The following is a 17214-nucleotide window of genomic DNA, read 5'->3' on the forward strand; positions in this document are numbered from 1 at the left end:
ACAGAGTCCTTTCTCATCTTTTCTGTAGGCCCTCTTTGGGTACTGGAAGACCATTATAAGGTCTCCTTCAATCCTTCTCTTCTCCAAGCTGAAAAACCCCAATTTCTTCAGCTGTATGCATAGGAGAGGTGCTTCGGCCTACTAATTGTCTTCGTGGCCATCCAAGAAGTCCATGCCCTTATGCTGGGGATCCTAGGGCTGACCTTACTCCTTGAAAACACAGGACCAGAGGCTGTGTGGGGAGCAACTAGGAAACGGAAAGGGAAATTGTTAACAAGCTTAATTAAGAAAAATACTTCCATGTTGCTGGTCTGTTAATCTGAGGCAATTGTAAAATGACAGCATAAAAGAGATTACCTTTTTATAAAATTTAATAAGACTGAGAAGAAATCTGATTTTTAGTTTCTTGTGGTATAACATAAATATTGGTTTAACTTTCACTTGAAAAGGTTATGTATGGGTACATTTCAATGCTGAAATAGCAAAATTGATGCTCAATTTAAGATTATTCCAAGGTTTTGTGGTGAAGAAAACTTGTTAAATTGCAGTCTTTATATGGTGTTTTTGTTTGAGGTACTCATAAGCTTGAACCAGGTATGTAACTCTGGTTTATCTGCGTCACCTTTAAAGCGCGTATCTTACTGGAAATTCATTTACTACATATAGCCTCAGGTTGAGGTTTCAATTCCTTTTGCCTTTTCCTTTGGAGTTTACTTCTGAGTAAATGTGCTCCTTGATTCCCCTTTTCTGCACCAACAGTTTAGGCTTTGGTGTGCCCCCTTTCGGAGAAGTGGTATGAGTTAGCCCTATACTGTTTAATACCAAGGGTTGGCAAGACTAGCACAATGAGAAATTCAGCCAGATACCAGTTTTCATTTCTAGAACTGGGTGTGAATTGGAACCTCTTTTGGTGGAGAGAAGGAAAATAAAACAAAAAGGAGCAGAACTAGGCTTCCCCCCCTTAATTTTTATTGTATTTAGTTGAAATAAGTATCTGTGAATGCCTTTGAGACTTTGAAGAAACCTTTCTGTAGAGGTTTCCTTTTCTATTTAGGGTTTGTAGCTGCAGCATGCTTAGGTCAGAAATTTTGTTAATGCCTTATGCATACGTTTTTGTAATTCTTCGTCAGTATGTACAATTTCAACATAAAACTAAAACTTGCCTCTTTAATTACTTTCTTATTCTCCTCTCTAGCTAGATTTCTTGTGGGTTGTGTTTTTTTTTTTGTCACAAGCCTTGTGTAGTATCTTGTGACTGTGGCCATAGAGGAGTGCCACAAATGCTTCTTAGAAACTTAACTTGGTCGTCTTCCCTTTCCTGAAATAACAACACTAATGATTCTAAATTCAGCCACAGTTGTCTGTTGAAAGAAGTTAATGACTTCAAATAGGGGGATCATTAACAATGGTAGTTCTTAAGAAGTCATTAGAAAGCAAGGCATGCAGATAAACAGGACTTCAGCTATTCTTTCTTAATCTGAAATATTAATGTGTGCCATATAGTTATGGATTCTGTGCTTGCAGTGAGTTCCCTAGAAGATGGCAATAAAATAATCTTGTTTGTTGCAGTAGTCTTTCATCGGGACAGCTTGGCAGACTGCAGAGAATGCTGCTACTTTGTGGAGCTGCAGAGCGAGCTTTCTTTGCCTTGTTTTCCTCCTTTCCCCATGTTCCTCTACCAACAGACTAACACATCCATTGGACTCACAGAAATGTTGGGACCCATTTCTTCTTAAGTAATAGGAAAAAGTCTTGGTGTCCCGTCTTTCATCCGGAAGCATTTTCTAAGTGGGCATTTCCATGCTTATTCTCAGAATTGACTGAGAGATGGTTGATGTTATCAGGATCTTTGGTTTTGCTTCAGAAGGAGCAGCTTTCTGTGGCAGTACTTAAAAAGTTTGCAGTCTGAAATACAGCAGAAGCTTCTCGTCTCAGCATGCTTTTACTGCAGAAACTGTTGCTTTTTCTTCAGTAATGCAAAAAAACTGCCCTTTAGGATAGCACTGAATTGAGTATATGTTAGAGAATTTATCTGCGGTACAGCGTTTACATACAGGCCTAAGAGACCGTGTGAACCTTGTCCTACAAAGCATTCAGGAAGACTTCTGTCCAACAGCTTTTTTATACACACCAGTAGTGGTTTAATGCAAATGAGTTGTTAAGCAATGTGACTTGCCTCGTGGGAGCAAAAAGCAGGTTTGTCTAGTTTGGGCTTCCTCTTACTGAAGTAATGTAATTTTCTCCAGTAAGGGATGAGTACTGATTGCCCACACCGGTTGATCTTCAAAACGTGCCTGGTACACTTATGCAGATTCATCAGACAATGTTTTGTGATCAAATAACCCTTACTAGGGGTTTTAAACACATTTTAGAAGAGCTGAACAGCACCATCCTGTTGCAAAGTTTGTTAAAACAGAGATAAAAGTCCTTTGTGTGGTTAATCACCAGCAGTTATTTTCAAGGCTGCCCAGCCCATGTACAAAACTTTGAAGCATACTCTTATGTTGCTATTTGCCATGATTGAGCTAAATCAGTCTGGAATGATTAGTGAGTTGTTCTGCCAGAGCCTGATGGTCGAGGCACCATCCCTGCGTTTCCTCAAGGAAAGAACCTCTGTGGAGTCTTGGAGGTTTTCCCTAAAATAGTGTTGTGACTTCATGTTAAAAAAAAAAAAAAAAGTGTGTCCTAGTTAATGGCCTAGATCTTTTTCTGAGACAAAACTCTGCTGTGCTCCCTGGAAATGATAATGTATAAAATGCTTCAGATAAAGAGGTTGGAATGTGTCAGATGCAATTTTGTATTTTGTCTGGGAAACAGCTTTTAAGGTTATGGTTTCTAGCTTCTTGAGTGTAATGATGGCTTTGGTTTGCTGTTTCTTGGTGAGGATGCCAATGGCTTCAATTGGCTGCTTCTTAATAGTTAATCTCAGTTCAGGATGTACTTACCTTGTCAATGACAACCTCAAGAGAGCCTTGTGTTCATGGTAAGCAGCTGCTTTTTTATGCTACCCTCCTGTTTTCTGTCTATCAGGCTTTTCCCTGCCTGGTTATTCCAAGCTTGAATGATCATAATTTCCTTCTGGAGACAACCAACTTGGAGATTTTCCGCTGTTGGACTGAAGTGACCAAGCTGATTTGTCTCTGTTATAAATAAAACTAGACTTTAATGGCATTTCGATATGTCATTGTCAGGATTTCAATGTAAGCGGACAGCTGGAAAGTCATTTCATCAAGTTCCTGAATATGGTGTGCTAGAAACATGACAAAGATCATATGCTCAAATCTTTTTTTCTTTGTTATCCAAAGGAAGCAAGCAAGCAAATGCAGGAGCTCCATTTGGGTAACCAGTTTGACAACAGTACCTCAAGACTGCTGTCAGGGGAAAGCCATAGTTTGAGGTGGCTCTTGTGATCTAGGAGGAACTCTTGACAAATGGTCTTGCTTTCTCCCTTGAAGGGAAAAGACTAAACAAGTCCTGACTGCTCTAAAATCGAGCAGGAAGCGCAATAGTTCTGCAAGTGCCAAGAGACAAGCAGTGTAGTTGCGCATGGCTTCTTAAGATAGTAAGGAAGCAAAATTGTTTAACTTAGGCTATGTCCTTTCTTTCATCTCCCTCCCCAAAAGCTGGGAATCTGTAAATATTCTGAGATGCATGCTAGCAGTCCTCATGGAGATGAGGACCAACTGTGTTTCTGACGTGTTGATTTGGTAATGAAAATATACTGCATAACAAATAATGCAACTGCATGTTGAATCTAAGTTCCCTCTTCGTGATGAAGTGTGGAGCCTTGACGTTGTGATCTGTTGGCAATTTAAAGCCTATGTAGTCTTTTAGAAGAACATTGCAACCTGTTCTCATGTCCAAGTAAAAAGATTGATTGGATTCTCTTAATACTCTCATTTAATACACTGCTTTGCCTCATTAGTAGTAAATTTGTTGAAAGAACATAAATGCATTTTGGTGGTAGCTTATTTCCTAAGATTTTTGCTCCTTGCATAAATTTGACAGTCTTCAGTTCTGTCTGCATTGTTTAGTGAAGACAAATACTAGGTGTTAACAGCATCTTGGTATTGTTCTTGTGGAGGAGGCATGCTTTTAAAATAGCGTCAAGCTCTCTGGGCTGTTTTTTTCCCCCTCTGACTAAAGTGATACCAAACACTTGAACTCGTGTGTCTTCTGTGAAGTCAACCAGTTTGCAAGCAGGAAAGCGTGGTATGTGTATCCTAATGATGTTTTTGAACAAGGCGCATTCAATAAAAACGTTCCTGAAGTTCTTCCAGTTACCTGTTTAACAGTGGACCTTTAGTCTTTATCCAAATATTTAAGAAAATTTGTAAGGAAGTTTTGTTATATTTTTGGACTTCCTTACTTGTTGCTCTTACGTGTCATTTGATGGAGTTTAGATGGTGAGTTCTTTAGGCTTTGAAAAAGAACAGCAAGTTTCTTTCTGTTACGAGTTCTTAAACTGTTTTTTTTTCTCTCGTAGGATGGCCATGTGGAAGTGGCAAGATTACTTCTTGATAGCGGAGCTCAGGTGAACATGCCTGCTGACTCTTTCGAGTCTCCGTTAACTTTGGCAGCCTGTGGTGGGCATGTTGAACTGGCAGCTTTGCTGATTGAACGTGGAGCTAACTTGGAAGAGGTGAATGATGAAGGATACACACCGCTGATGGAAGCAGCTAGAGAAGGCCATGAAGAGATGGTGGCGCTACTACTTGGTCAAGGTAACTATTGCAGTGCCTTCTGTTGACTACAATTCAGTAGGCATGTGTCTCGTTTTTTTTAAATATATTACAATTATATCGGTTCCTTTTTGAACAACTTCTGAACAACCTGTCACCCTCTTTTTGAGCAGTTCTTTAGCAAAGTACTCTTCGTTATACTTTTATTTGGTAAGTGGTCATTCTGAACTGTTCTTCAGAGCAGCTTTGCATTTTTCAGACAGGTATTGTATACCGAAGGGCTAACGTGGGTCACTTGCACTCTCCATGATATCCTTGGCGTATCTTGAGAATGTTTTATTACTGAAAAGCTGTGAAGAAGCGCTTTTGAGTTCTCAGAGGGGTTTCCCGAGTAGTGAAAGGAAACTGAGATTTGATGTGTCATGATTTTAGAAGGATACTTCTGCACCTGTAGAAATGAGATATAAACAGATACCTTGTGTAACAATAAATAGCTTAATATGCTGATAGTGCTTTCAAAAATCAGCGTTTTCTGATATATGTGTCTATTTTCTTGAAGGAGCAAATATCAATGCTCAAACAGAGGAGACACAGGAAACTGCTCTAACTCTGGCTTGCTGTGGAGGTTTTTTGGAGGTTGCCGATTTTCTTATTAAAGCAGGAGCTGACATAGAACTTGGTTGTTCAACACCTTTGATGGAGGCTGCTCAGGAGGGTCATTTGGAGCTGGTTAAATATTTATTAGCTGCAGGTATGGAGTAATTTTGTTAGTCCTTTTGTAGAGACTTAATGTAACCTTAAAAAATGTGTCCCCAAATTGGTTACACTTTGATTAGCAGCTTATTGAAGTTGGTTGCAAAGGTTTGTGGAATTGTAAATAACGTACTAGTTGGACCCTAATTTAGCTTTTGTAGACTTGAGTTGATCTAAGTTTTCTGGGAACTTAATTTCTAGGTTTTGAGTGCTGTTTTTTTTCCCTAGAGTATTGTTAAGTTATTAAATAATGTTGTGGATGTTGTACTGAAAGGAGAAAGTTGTTTGCTATCTGATCTTATAAAAGATTATTAAGATACTTGCATATTTTCTGTAATAAACTCCATAAAGCTTACATGCTCATTAATACTGCTTCAGGGGCTAATGTGCATGCAACAACAGCAACAGGTGACACAGCACTGACATATGCGTGTGAAAATGGCCATACTGATGTAGCAGATGTCTTACTTCAGGCAGGTGCAGATCTGGTAAGTAATTATTTTCTTCAGAAATTATAAGTAGGAAATACCGTAATTAATGTGTGTTTTGTTTCATGTTCACTGCTGAAAACTTGCTCTTGAGTTGAGTGTTAATTGTTTTAATTGGATTTGTACTGTTTTTTGACCTTTTTACTTTCAACTAAGTAAGAACTGATGATGGCTTTCTAACAGATATGAGACTGTTTTGTTGCCTAGAAGTGTGTAGGTCATATCAAAAACTTTAGCAGTTAATTTTTAAAGCATTTCTAAACCCTTCAAGGTTGCTTGTACAGGAAAATAGGAAATTCTGTTTTTCTGTCATGTGCAGTGCTGAAATGTACTAAGCTTGGAATTGTTGAGCTGATCATGGTTTAAGACTTGCATTTGCAAACTTGTTACTTAAGCAGCAGTTGACAGTTCTGATGTGATCTATTTGGTGTACCATAGTGGAATTAAGATAATGAAGGTCAGTTGATTTTTATACCAGGCTTGTACACCAGTAGGTTACCAAAAAGTGCAGTTAAGCGTGACAGAATTCTTTTTTTAATCTATAATCACCAGCATGTGCTTTGAACGCTTCTTATCCAGGCATCTTAGACCTGTACAAAGGTAGGTAGATGTTCTCATTTGTCTGCAAGATATACTTAAATGCTGTGCTGTTTGAAATTTGATTTTTATAGACTGTCAAACACTCAAAAAGGAATCTTCCACAGCTGATGTTTTCCAATTCAAAAAGCAAACAGTAGGATTATGTCCTTTTAGATGTGCTACTTGTGATTCCTGAATTCTAAGTCTTTATTTATCTGTTCTAGGAGCATGAATCAGAAGGTGGAAGAACTCCGCTCATGAAAGCTGCAAGGGCAGGTCACGTTTGCACTGTTCAGTTTTTGATTAGCAAAGGTAAGTTTGTGTAAAGGCTTTTGGTTTTGGCTGTTAGAGATGCTCTGAGTTAGGGACATACATCAGTAGTAGTTTAACTTGGATTTGGTTGAAATATTTTAAAGTAGTTCAGTGATTCTTAAACTAGAATCATAACGATCACCTCTGGTTTCAGGTGGGATTAGTGAAAACTTCAACAACTTTTAAAAACAGTTATATTCCACTCTCTAATTCCTAATAAAAGCAATAACGATTGTAGCATTTACTGGGTGTCGCCATGTTCATGGTACAGCTCTTGAGCACTATCTTGTTCAGAAGTTCAATTTCAAGCACCTGTTTGTTTCAGCATCTTGATTGTAACTTGTTCCATGTTGTCAGAACTATCAGCTGCAGCCTTATGTCACTGGGTGTGTAGTGTGGATACAGAGCTCAGAGCTGTTTTTTTTCCTTTCTTACAAGCCGAATGATTTTTCTCTTAGCTTCCTTGTGTGGAGCAGGACTAGCCTGAAGTTTCCAGTATGATGTAGTTTTTTCTCTGTAAAGGAAAAAAGCAGAGCTGCAACTGGTAATCGGCTTGGTGGCAGCCAGCTAAGATCCATGTGTTGAATCATTTCTAGAGAAAGATACCACTCTCTAAAAAACTGCTAGCAAACTTAAAAGGAATAGGTTTGCCTACTGTGTGGAGTTTGGTATGAGCTAACATACCAGTTTGAACAATGGGCTTGGAGTGTTAGTGCAGGTAGTGTTTCTGTTCTTCTTGGAGGCACGTATGCTAAGGGTGGTCAAATTCTACCTGACAAGACTGAGACGTTGAATTTGGTGACTGTGACAGGTTAAATGGGCTTCTGATGAGAGTTTGACTTGAATATTATATATCAGTTGCAAGACTGCAGCCAAAGACAGTATTTTCGTGCTTAAGAAGGTGGCAAACTTGGTATCCCTTCTCTCTTTTGGTAGAGGAGAACCAATTGAAATCTCTTCTCTTTTTTTTTTTAAAATAATCTTTTCCCTCTGTTTTTGAAGGAGCAAATGTGAATAGGACCACTGCTAACAACGATCATACAGTATTGTCACTGGCCTGTGCTGGAGGTCATTTGGCAGTTGTGGAGTTACTGCTAGCTCATGGTGCTGATCCTACACACAGATTGAAGGTTTGTAACTCAGCTACCTTCTTTTCCTCTGAAGTAGTCTTCCATTCATCTTATAGCTGAAGATACGCAGGAGAATTTACTTCTGTATTCTCTGTAACTGACCCAACATGTCATGATATCAGTAAGATCAAAGAGCAGGTATTTCAGTGAAAACCACAAGCAGGCATTGCGTTCAGTAACATGTTTATAGGAGTTGGTGTTTGGAGGAGCACAGACCTGTTAATTAGCATGAATTTGAAGACTGAGCTCCAGTTATAGTTGAGGAAAAAGAAGGAAAAAAATACTATTTTTTAAGTTTACTTGTGGACTTGCCGCAGGTGGAATATTAAGGAAGTCTGAATATATACTGTTGTATCTCTCAAAACATTTCAGCATTATTGTGTTTTCATTATGATCTTTTCTAATAGTGTGATCTTTGCCTTTTTAGGATGGATCAACTATGTTAATAGAGGCAGCAAAGGGTGGTCATACCAGTGTGGTTTGTTACCTTCTAGACTACCCCAACAACTTGCTTTCTGCTCCTCCACCTGATGCTACTCAACTCACCCCACCATCCCATGATTTAAATAGGGTAAGATTTAAGGGCTGACGGTCTGTTTTGTGGGGCTTTGTTTGTGTTTGTTGCAGTTTGTTCAAAGTTGAAAGAAGAGAAGTCAATCATGTCATTTCATCTACTACTGAACTGCAGGTCAATTTTGAAAATCTGAGCTGTTGTGAAAATGAAGATCCTCTGAGCATCGCTGTGTAGTCCTTTATTTTTCCTGTTCCATAAAGATTATTGAAAAAGTGTTAAGTAAAAAGCCCGTAACTGAAGTCTGCTTTAATGAGGCTGTTCTTCAGAGTTATATTTGTGGCCCGCTGTGGCTTTTATTTCCTTTTCCAGAGTATAGCACTTTAAAGTACAGAGATGAGTCGTCTTTGGCAAGTTATTTCCTAGGTGAAGAATGCCAAGCATATGGAAGTCAGGCGATCTCAAATGGTTAACTGTTAAACTCAGCATATTAAAATGTATGAAATGTTATTAGTTACCATGAAAGTCTGCTTTTCTAACAGGTTTTGTTTACCTTCTATTGAACTATCACTAGATTAGAGTATGAGGAAAATAATCTATTAGTATCCAACATTTTAGGCTCCTCGTGTACCAGTGCAGGCGCTGCCCATGGTCGTCCCACCCCAGGAGCCTGACAAACCCCCTGCTAATGTCGCCACAACCCTTCCCATCAGAAATAAAGGTCAGTCTTAGTTCTGGAGCTTATTTTCTAAATATCCGTTAGAAGACTTAGGGTTGCGCTTACAGCAGAGTAGTGCCTATGAAGAGTGTTAATGGATTCAGTCAAGGAAACTGTAAATTTCTTTTTAAAGGATTGGTTATCTATCAAATATGAAGTATCAGTCATCTAACCCTGTAATCACAAAGCATCAAGAAATCTGCCTAAGTAAAAACATATATATATATATGTATATATATATATTAGTTCGACATACTGGGCTAATGCAGAATGTCACCCAGAAACCTACATAAATTTGCTAGTGGAATTTGCAGCAACTGTTAAGTTCCATATGGTAGTTCATTGGGTAACCCGTGTTTTCTTAGGATAGTAGTCTTGGAGTGGGTTTGACTAATTTGATTGAAGGCGGAATTTCTTGTGCTACAAAACATTTAGTCTGATGTGGCTTAGCTCCTCCTAGGACTAAATTTGCATCTATTTTGATATCACTATTTTGATAACTTTACTCTTTCTGTACTTTAGAAGTCTCTTCCAAAACATTTTTTATCAAGGATCAGCAATAGTGCAAATACAGGCGTGCATGTCATAAAATTAATACTGTGTGTACACTTGTATTGTTCTGGAAATACAGCAAGGATTACTGGAAGAAACTGGGCACCGCCACTGGCTCAAATCCTGGGTTTTGATTTGTCTTTCACCCTTCAAAATTAAGATTGTTCCTTCTCCAACTGGTATGGCAGACCATGTCAGCTGTTTTACTGTGGACTTCTTCATAAAAGATGTATTGGATTAGTCCATCGCTCATTCTTACAGGAAGGCTGAATTATTTGCCTTGCCTGGGCAGAGCTGAGTTTTGACACATCCAAAGTCACGTCTGCTATGGATAAAATGTAGTGGCTAAACATACCCTGTTAGATCATGTTAAATATAAATGACTATCCTGGGTTCTAGCACTGTTTGTCAACTGAGCAAAGCTGGATACCTGTAGTGAAAGGATTCAGTGTTCCTAGAAAGTGTAGTACTTCCTAAAACGTACTAAGCTACTCGCAAAACTGGTGGCCTAAGCAAAGTCACGTGTCCCTTGAGATGTTTTTGCATCGCTTTTGCTGTGCTTCAGGGCTGTAACGATACACTTATGCCTTAACATGATGCCAGTCGCAAAAGATCAAGTGAAGAGACAGCATATCCTACCCTTTTGTTTCCATTTATCTTGTAGCACCACTTGATAACAGCGGCTCTTGAGACAATCGCTTCATTTGGCGAAAGTATAACAATTGTTGGAGTAAATATTTCAACGTAGCCTAGGGGTTATTTGGAATGTATGCGCAATAATCTATACTGTTAATTTGCAATCTGACTGCTGTGTTAAAATTGATAGTGAAAGATACCGTTTCCTTTGAGGGCTTTACAGTACACTGACCTTCTGTGGGTGCTGTGTCTTGGTGCATTTAGCATCCCAACAGTAGCTCTATAATGAGGATGCCATTCATATGCACTTCCATTGGTTCTGAGGGGGTTTCTTTTTCACACAGCTGCTTCTAAACAAAAGTCCAGCAGTCATTTGCCAGCAAACAACCAGGATGTACAGGGTTACATCACCAATCAGTCTCCAGAGAGCATTGTAGAAGAGGCTCAGGGCAAGTTGACAGAGCTGGAGCAGAGGATAAAAGAAGCCATAGAGAAGAATGCTCAGCTGCAGTCCTTGGAATTGGCACATGCTGACCAGCTCACCAAAGAGAAGATTGAGGAGCTGAACAAAACGAGAGAGGAACAGATCCAGAAGAAACAAAAGATTTTGGAGGAACTGCAGAAAGTGGAACGAGAGTTACAGCTGAAAACTCAGCAGCAGCTAAAAAAGCAATATTTAGAAGTAAAAGCGCAAAGAATTCAGCTCCAGCAGCAGCAGCAGCAACAGTCTTGCCAGCACCTGGGACTACTGACTCCTGTTGGGGTAGGAGAACAACTCTCAGAGGGAGACTATGCACGATTACAACAAGTGGACCCCATCTTGCTTAAAGATGATCCTCAGCAAGCTGCTGCGCAGACGGGTTTTGCACCAATTCAGCCTCTGGCGATGCCACAAGCTTTGCCTCTGGCAGCAGGTTCCTTACCTCCAGGGTCCATCGCAAATCTTACAGAACTGCAAGGTGTAATAGTTGGACAGCCAGTGTTGGGCCAAGCACAACTAGCAGGGCTGGGGCAAGGAATACTGACAGAAACACAGCAAGGGTTAATGGTAGCCAGCCCTGCTCAGACGCTCAATGACACGCTGGATGACATCATGGCAGGTGGGTTTATATTGTTATGAGCAGGTATAATATTTGCTTAACCAGTTGAGGGTATGTCAACTTCTTTGTGTGTGTGTGTGTTTGTGTATTCCCGCTAGCTCTGCAGCAGTACCTCTAGCCTACTGATATCCCTGTGTTGAGGTTTTCAGAGAATTAGTTTTAACTTTTCGATTTGCAGGGTTGCCTTTCCTTTTGTTGTGCTAACAGGTGCCTGTTTGTCAGGTTGGTATGTCAGAAATAGCATTTCTACCTCTGTTCTGGTTTGGGGGGTGGGGTATACTAGAAATAAAAAGTTTTTCAGCCTGTCTGTAGCTCAGGAATAACATCACGATGGTGCTGTTTGTTAGTACTTTTGGCTAGTTGACAAGAGAGCTGACTTTGAAGCGCTCAGAACAGGCTTTGAGCCTACATTAAGCCTACAACTTGTAGCAAACCTGTAGGCTTGTCTTTTGAATGAGAGCTGCTCTAGTTGGCCTTGAATAGTGAACCATTAGGAAACTTTTACTTCTGTTCAGAAGAAAAGGCGGTAATTCCATTAACTTTTTTCAGTATATTCATAGAAATTGTTGGTCTGTCAATGAAAAAATCTAGCCTCACCAAGTTTTTTTAGTTGCTCTGGAGATTTCTTTGCCCATGTTACATCAGAGCTTTAAGGCCTTAAAAAGTAGCAACTAAAAATAATGAAACAGGCCTTAAATACCATGGGAAGTATGAGCTGCTAGCATTGCTTTCCTTTACACATGCTTTAGTTGCATGTAATCCCCTGTTAATGTAATGGCTGGAATACTTATTCTGAGTACTCATTTGAATACAAGTTAATTGTTCAGGAATGTTGGGAAAAATCATGTTACTTGATTGAAATTTGTTAGGGTGCTCTTTGTGAAACTGATGAATGTTTATTTTTAAAAATGCTCTCTGTCTTAACAAATCTCCTTTATGAGGAGACAGTGTAAGACTAATGCAACATGTTAAGATGTGAGCTGGCGAAAAAGCAAGTCTCCAAAAATATTTTAGCCCAAAGGTGCAGAGGTGTGGAGCATCTCTTGCATGTACTGCAGGAATTAGGAGAGTACAGTAATGGTGCACAGTGAATAGAGGGTTTGGTAACTATGAAATACCAGGTGGTGATTGTTTGAAATTGGAACAAGGCTTCTAAAACTGTGTGATGAAAATTAGGCTCCTAATGAGTACTCTGATGTTTGAGCAAAGCCTCCTTAAAGATCACTGAAACATACGGGAGACACAGAGATTCTATTTAGAAAATCTGGTGTTAGTTTAAGCCTAGACACAAGAGTTGGAAGCTGTCAGTGGATACAAATACAACAGGAGACATGAGACGGTAGATAAAACTACTTGCATCGTGATAGTGTGCACTGATGCTGAAGGTCTCTCATGTGGATCTGCTGGGATATGTGCCAAAATCAGATACTCAATTCAAGAGAGAAAATGTGGTTTGTGGGTAGCTATGAGGTATGCGTGCAATGCACTTTAAATACGACTTAAACTTTCAGTTAGAAGACACTTGCTATGTATTTAACTGCATGTAACATATTGAGGATCTGGGATTTTAGGTCGGCTGGCCCATATCCAAGTGCTTGTGCATCTTTTTTGTGAAAGTCAGATACTTCCAATGAACATTTGAGTGAATGTTTTTGTACTACTTAGTCTCAGTTCTTAGTACATGAGCACACGTATGCAATTGGAAATGAGATCTAAACTGTGCTTTGGAAGGCCTTTGTGGGAAGTCTGTTACAGGCTGTATAAATGAAATTCCATCTCTATTTTTCTGCCAAGTGGTAATTTTCAAGAGAGCAGACATAGACCTGACTATACAGCTCTGATGCCAAGTTGATTGCACGCTTCAGAACTTAGTGTGGAATGGAAGTGGGCTCAGTGTAACACAATGATTAAGCACAGCAGCTAAATACTTCAGCAGTAGTTTTCTGTACTGCTTTAATGGGAACCCTCTATATTATCCCTCATGGATACAAACCTCCTGTTCCTGAGGCAGTAACGGACACGTGAGGGTAGTTCCATCACAGATCTATGGCTTGCAGCACTAAGTGAGTTTCACCAGTTACAAAAACAATGCTACACCTTGACTGAGTAAACTTTATATAATATTCATCTCTGTGTTTTTATTGCAAGTTGAATTTTCCCATGTTAAGAACTTCTTAGAACAAGGTCATGTGTGCAAATGCTTTTATTAGTTAGGGGCTAGGGTAAGGTACCAATGTTCCTGGTCAAGTGCTGTTGCTAGATCAACTCCGGGATGTTAAAGTATATTTCCTTGTTACTATAGAAGCTAATTGGTGTTACCAGAGCTCTACAGAAGTTGTCTGGAGACACAATGGGAAAAAGTACTGACTTGAGGGTTTTGAGGTGGTTGTGGCTTTTTTTGGTTTGTTTTGTTCTTTTTAAAGTAATAGGGAAAATTGAAAAAGTAGTAAATAATCTTGCAGTTGCAGTATAGGGTTCCTTTCTGATCCTGCTGGAATCAATGACAAGTAGAGGGCTTGCTCTTCAGCTTCAGATGCTGGACAAGGTGTTTGCTTGCTGAGAAGCTGAATTAGAAGTGTTTTTTTGGCGGTGGGAAAGAGTTTATAAAACTCTTAACTCAAAGTACTGCATATGTTAAATGATGTGTGATTTAAACCATCTTTTGTTTTTAATACTAACCCTATGTTGAAGTAGATCACTATTTACGAAGGAGTAAGTCTAGTAACAGCCTCACAAAGTATTTCAGGAATCTTGAAGTGCTTGATAGTTTAATTCCTGGAAGCTACCTTGTGAGCTGAGTCAGTGATAGTTTTAACTAGCTTAATTAATACATGAGAAGAGAATACACATTGACTGTTAGGTCTTACTGGGAACTCAACACTGGAAAAAATTATGAGAGAGCCATCATCACAGCAAAATAACGAAATTGAATCCCATCTGCAATGCATGCAGGAGATCTGGAAAACTATAAGGATGGAAGCTTTCATGCTCTGGTGTGATTATGATCAGTTGTTGGTAATGGTTATGCTGTTCTTATAAATGGATGGTAGATGCATTTAGACCGTTGTCCTAGGAGTGTTAAGAGACTTGTGTCTATTGCTAGGCAGCTGGTTTTGTACGGGATTGAGCCTGTGGTAGTCTGCCTTTTAAGACTGGATCTTGACATGAAAGAATACCTAGGAAGGGCTAGACTCTAACAAAAAATCATTGAATTAAAGAACACAGCTGCGGTGTGGTTTTGGGCTTCATCTGCAGAGATGTTTGTGTGTAGAAGCAATGCTGTGTTTGTATTAGAATTCAGAACATTACTTGGGTCCTTGTAATTCAAGGCATGTTATGCATCTGAAGTGTTTGGTATTGATTTGTAAGCATGCTGGCAGGAACATAGCTTTTAATAACTTGAGGTACTAAAAAAGCAATCGCAGTAAAAGATAGTGGGAGTAGATGAGAAGAAACTGAGGCTGTTGAGTTTCTTTAAAGCAAGTTGGAAGAAGCTGCGTTATCTAGTATTTTTTGTAACTTTATTTTATCAGTCCCTCATCTTGCCTTGTTGCAATGTAGTGTGAAACAGCACTTTTATATGCTTACTGTTGAAGTTGTAAAGGAGATAAAGAAAAAGCACATGAGAAGAATGCTGTGCCCGCAATCAGACAACACTAGTATCAATCTTGATGGTTGATGAAAATAATAAGGATTATAAAGGGGCTTAGTTTCTGTAAGATATTGCACTTAGTGAAAATTTGAAGTATTCAAGGAAGGAACAAACTTGATCACCACAAAAAAAAAAATCTTCCGTTTTAAGATGTCGGGCTTATTTTTAAAGGCATGCGTTTTACTTTAGGGCATGTAGATCAGTGAGGGGAGTAAAAAAAACAACCCGTTGTCTCAGCTGTTAAGTATCTTGTTTGTTTTGAGTGTTTTTGATTTTTTTGTTAACTTGACTGTTGTCTTTCCTCCACTTCTTTACATGCTGCATGTGTAAGCCAAATATTTCTGAATGGTGGGGCTGCTGAGCTTGTGGGAGAAGGCAGCAGCTGCGATGTCCTTTTTTTATTTGAGCTAAGGAAAAGTTGAGATGTCCAGAGAGAAACCAGGGTGAAAAGCAACAATGCTACTAATGGCAATAAGTACATAACTGATAGCCCAGTATCTTAACAAATGCCAAGACTTCAGTTAGGGTAGTCAAGTGGTGCTTGGGGTGATATAAGCTGACAATTAAAATTCTCAGAGTTTTACCTTGTATCATCATGTTATTAAGATTGGTAGTTGGTCCTGTACCAAAGCAAGTGTATACTAAAATGCTTGAATTGTGAACTAGCTTTGAAGACATCAGTATCCCAGCCATACAGTTATGAGGGTCTAATGTTGGAAGTGCAGAATTTGTTAAATATTGCAACTGGTCTACTAAAGCAGATGGAGGCGCAGAAGGGAAGTATGAAGCTTTAGCTGTCAATGTGTTTAGATTTACTTCAAGATAAAGCTAGTTGGTCTATTTCACTGTTCAAGACTGGTGTAAAAACCTTTTCGTTTATTGAAAACATCTAATATTTCTGTTTGGACACAGTCAAGGTTCTAGTTACTGCACTTGGCATGTTGATTAGAAGTAAGAACTCTGCATAGGTGATGTTTAAAGAAAAATAATCCAAGTTGTTAGCCATAAAAAATAATACTTCAGTGAAATGTACTTCAGGGATATGAACTGTTTATATATCTGTGAGTTATTTCTGAAGCACACTTGAGATATATTTAATGTGAGAACTGTAAGCCACCATGCATGTTGATGGTCTTTTCTGCTAGCATTCATAAAAACATTTGCACATGGATTGTACAATAAAAGTTTTCTTCCCTGGCGAGCAAGGTGTTGGCTTTTAAACACCTCTTTCCCCCTGCCCTCTCCTTCCAGTGCAATGCCATTGGTATAAGAGGCTTTACCTGAATTGATTTGCCCGACTAGCTTGATTTTTTTTCTTAATTTTTTAAAAATGCTGATAGTGTTAGTAGTGGCTCCTGTAATGCAGTGCGTAATGCAGTGCATACTCCCCAGCTCCTGTTGGGGTTCCAGCAGTAATCCTCAGCAGCTGTAGAAATCCCTTGTGCTACTGTAGCAGGTTTCCCATTTTTCTTGGGTTCATTTTAACATCTTTTTCTGGTCCCTCGGGACCAGATCTGAGAGTCAAGAACTGTTTTTTTCATTCCATTACTGTTTAAGCTGATAGCGCTTTCTCCTAGATCTTGGAGAAAGGCAAACTTGTTCTTTTTTTTCCTCCACAATTATTCATTATGGCCGTGTGTAAATATGGGAACAAAAGTTCAAACATTCTTATTTTCTATGAAAGAAATGGGCTGTTGTGTTATTAATGAGGTTATATCTCTTTACAACAAGCATCAGAAAATAGATGAGTTTAAAGTAGACTCTCTGCTGAATAATATTAGATGAGACTTGAATTAGCTCTGTACAATACAGAGTTCCAGTACGCCACAGTTTTTGACCTTACGTCAGTCAACTTTGGTTCAGCATCTGCATTTTTCTTTTAATCCATACCTAGTTTGATTTTTTTCTTGTAAGATGAGAACATACTTCAAAAGGTGTTTAGATATGAACATCAACGGAGGTTGGGTCTTGTTTTAGTCTTAAATATAAGGTTAAGCGTATTTTTTATGCCATGAGTAGGAGTTTCTTTGTTTCCTTTCAATGGCATTTGTTAGCTTTTTTGCTGGGATTTGTTATAGGAAGTCCAGAAATCAAATTAGTA

General features: G+C 39.0%; 1 protein-coding gene across 8 annotated transcripts in view; it reads left to right on the forward strand.

Moving 5' to 3' along the window:
• Positions 1 to 17214, forward strand: part of ANKRD17 (ankyrin repeat domain 17) — an 87007-nt gene that overhangs the window by 45209 nt on the left and 24584 nt on the right. For 4 of the 8 annotated variants that reach the window (XM_083836112.1, XM_083836111.1, XM_083836110.1 and 1 more), the window contains exons 8-15: positions 4487 to 4724; positions 5242 to 5433; positions 5814 to 5923; positions 6727 to 6814; positions 7817 to 7944; positions 8372 to 8515; positions 9074 to 9176; positions 10706 to 11461. In XM_083836112.1, coding sequence (XP_083692238.1) covers positions 4487 to 4724; positions 5242 to 5433; positions 5814 to 5923; positions 6727 to 6814; positions 7817 to 7944; positions 8372 to 8515; positions 9074 to 9176; positions 10706 to 11461 — 1759 coding nt within the window. The remainder of the gene's footprint in view (positions 1 to 4486; positions 4725 to 5241; positions 5434 to 5813; positions 5924 to 6726; positions 6815 to 7816; positions 7945 to 8371; positions 8516 to 9073; positions 9177 to 10705; positions 11462 to 17214) is intronic. The other 4 variants (XM_083836114.1, XM_083836115.1, XM_083836116.1 and 1 more) reach the window with 1 other exon arrangement.

Source organism: Anser anser (assembly GCF_964211835.1).
Source record: "Anser anser genome assembly, chromosome: 4".
NCBI classification, from domain to species: Eukaryota; Metazoa; Chordata; class Aves; order Anseriformes; family Anatidae; genus Anser; species Anser anser.